Below are 3,418 nucleotides of genomic sequence, written 5' to 3' on the forward strand. Positions count from 1 at the left end.
CTCTATAAACATGATAAGTAAAAAAATTATATATAAAATGGATTAAAAATTCTTATTATTTCAGTTTTTCAAACACATTAGTCATAACTAAGGAGCTTCATCATTGTTCTTATCATATTCAGAAAAGGACATAAATAATCCATGACTTTAAAAACTTACTTTATTTTATTTTATTTTATTATTACTTTCTAAGCTTCACCAGAGGATATTTTTTTTTTTCCTATTGATTTTTAGAGAGAGGAAAAGGGGAGAGAGAGAAACATCAGTGTGAGAGAAAACCATCGATGGGCTGCCTCCCACACCTTCCCTGACCAGGGATCAAACCTGAAATCCCCATATGTCCCCTGACTGGGAACGGAACCTGCAACCTTTTCATGTACCAAATGACACTACAACCAACTGAGCCCCCTGGCCAGGGCAAAAACTTACTTTATTATTTTAATATAATAATTACATAGCTTGTTCCTAATTTTAAAAATACAATTGGTTCTTATACTACATTTTAAAGTAAGAAAACCTTTTTACCCTACCATGCCCTTTACCAATATTTTATAAAACGTTGACATTCTTGACTTTAGTGGTAAAGTCAGAAGTCCCCCTTATTCACTCTCTAAGACTTAGTGACGGAGAAGGGGCTGATAAAATAGGTCTGGAGGATTAGTTTAAGCAGCTTTCTTAAAATGTTCCGCAGGAAAAAAACAGCAAAAAAAAAATAAAATAAACTGCATAAGGGCAGATGTCAGACCTTATTAATTTTTATGTTCCTGGTGGTTTTCACACTGTGAAACAAACAGCAGACTTTTGTAAAAAAGCGATTCACTGCCTCAGCCCAGTTCTACACTTTTTACTTTTGAAAAAAACACACAAAACACACAAATTACTTTTCCTATAAAATACATCAACAAAACCCTATGAGTATTACTATATTTTAAAGTTAAATATTGCTAATTCAGTGGAAACAAGTAAAAGTTTAAATGGTGAGCGGAAAGAATATTTTCTTCCCAATTTTCAGGCATATTGCAAGAAGCTGAGACTATGAGTTATATTGTTGATAGACTACCTAAACCTTGGGTCATCAAGAATTATGCAAATTTGTACAAGACACATAGGACACATTTATGGCACAATACATCAGAAGAGAAACTTACCAATAAATATGGCATTTTCATATTGTCGTTTGAATAATGGAAGTTTGTCTGGCTTACAATTCATAACAGGAATTTCTATAGGTACAGAATAATCCAGCGGCACAAACTTAAAAGAAAAAGTCATAAGTGATTCACAGCAGCACGAGTATATTTTACTCATTTTCATAACAGACTTAAAATCTTAAAATGAGATGATTTGCAAAATGATAGGCCAAATCCAACCAGCCACCTGTTCTTACAAATAAAGTTTTATCGGAACACAGCCATGTACATTCATTTTCATATGGTGCATGGCTATAAGAACAGAGATGTACAGTTCTAACTGAGACTTACGGCCCCAAAGCCTAAAATATTTACTACCTGTATTTTTAAAGGAAAATATGTACCAACCTGATATGAACACATAGATAATACTAAAATATGCTTATTTTCTCCAAAAGAACTGTAAGTACATAAAATGACATTTATAACTGTAATAAATGCCTTAATTTGTGATTAGGTAGTGTAGGTACTGTATATTATAATCATAAACTATTATCCATTTTTCATATTTTTATATTAAGAAAAAAAATAAAGACTTGTATGTTCCTGAAAACTGATGCCTTCACCTCACTTAAAATGATTACCTGACCTTTGGGGAATACATATACTACAGCAGGTTAAAAAGCTGAAAAAGAATTCAGAGATGTGTTTGACTGAATCTGAAAAGGCATAGGATCCCCCAAACATTTTTACTCTACCACGCCCTTTACCTAGCCTGCCTATGACATTTCCACATCCGATAGCAACAGGTACACATGCAGTAAATCCTCACCTCCGGCAGCTGTTTGGACATTCGAATCTGGTTGTGTGGTGTATCATTTATTTGGTATCTCACAGCATCAACGCGCCCTTTCCGATGACCATGAACAATGATTTCTTCACCACGCCACCAGTAAAAGTGAACCGGGCGTTTACAATCTACCAAAAGATATTCAAAACTTTCTTACCACTTAGATACATTTGGTTATTATTAGAATACTAAACTCAGCAATATAGAACTCAAAAATAAATGTGCTAATTAAAAACACACACATCAAAATGACTCTATAATAAACAGTCTGGATTATGCAGTAATTTAACTTAAATGATCATGACTTAAACATAAGGCTCAACTAAGTGTTGTCTACTTGTGCCATCACTGCACTAAACACTGTAACTAAAGCGTTTTCTCAATTACAAGAACAGGAGTAGCACACATCAGAAAGCTTAATAGGAGTCAGAGCTGTCTTGTGAATGACTAATTCAATCGTCACGGAAACGCTGAAAGGTATGCACAGCTGTTATCAGTTTTACAGAAGAGGACCCTGAGTCTTGAGAAGGTTAAGTTTTCCTAGGCCATCAGTCAGGAGTCCAAGTCCATGCTGCCCCCAACACCACTCCCTTCCCCGCTGAGAGGGGAGTTAAGGCACTCTACAAGGTTCAGGGAGCACACACCTCCGGGGATAGCATCAGCTCAACCAACATTCACTAAGATGCCTACTGTGTGTGGTACGCACAAAACGAGGGACACGTCAGAAACACTAGTTTTTAAAACTGTCTCCCCGTTAATTAATTCTCATGTCTGCACGGAGAAGTTGCTGAGTGTTCACTGGAAACTCAGAATGGCTGGGTGTGACTCCTGACCACCAGATCAGCCACAGGCTCTTCTGCGTGGGCACATTTTACATCTCTGCGCCTGCTTTAGGTCTGATTTATAACGCCATGCTACCTACTGTACAGTTACTGTGAGGATGAATAGTTGGCACATATCCCATGCAGAACAGGGCCAGGCACACAATTAAGTAGTGAATGAACGTACACATTAGGTATTTCAACCAATACTGCCTTTCACGTGTTCAACCCCAGGACAAAGCACTCTGGCCCTAATTCTCATTTTGAAAACGAGAAAGGTTAACGCCAAAAGTGGTGCCTACGTTGGCAGATGATCGAGTAACGCTTTGATGGGCGAGTGGAAAGGAACCCCTTGGCTGAGCCCGCACAGCTCTCCCACTGGGTGGGCCGGTCACCGGGCGGGACCCTCACCAGGCCCAGCAAGGCCGAGTCCCGCGGACCCGGAGCGCCCAGCCCAGGGCTGGACCATCAGATGGCAGCGCCCAGTCTGCACGGTCCCAGCGCAGAGACCGCTGCTGCACCGTGCTGTCCCCAGCTGAGGTCCAAGGACTGGGAAAACGGACAGAGGAATGAAGAGGGGGCACATCGGAGGCGGCGTGGGCCCCTGACATCGCCCG

General features: G+C 39.6%; 1 protein-coding gene across 1 annotated transcript in view; it reads right to left on the reverse strand.

Annotated features, from left to right (window-relative positions):
* Nucleotides 1-3,418, reverse strand: part of MRPS30 (mitochondrial ribosomal protein S30) — a gene marked incomplete at its 5' end in the record, with an annotated part of 8,380 nt that overhangs the window by 4,658 nt on the left and 304 nt on the right. Inside the window, 2 exons of the mRNA XM_015567637.1 lie at nt 1,149-1,254; nt 1,963-2,134. Of these exons, the coding sequence (XP_015423123.1) occupies nt 1,149-1,254; nt 1,963-2,134 (278 nt within the window). The remainder of the gene's footprint in view (nt 1-1,148; nt 1,255-1,962; nt 2,135-3,418) is intronic.

This window comes from Myotis davidii, unplaced genomic scaffold (assembly GCF_000327345.1).
Source record: "Myotis davidii unplaced genomic scaffold, ASM32734v1 scaffold143, whole genome shotgun sequence".
NCBI classification, from domain to species: Eukaryota; Metazoa; Chordata; class Mammalia; order Chiroptera; family Vespertilionidae; genus Myotis; species Myotis davidii.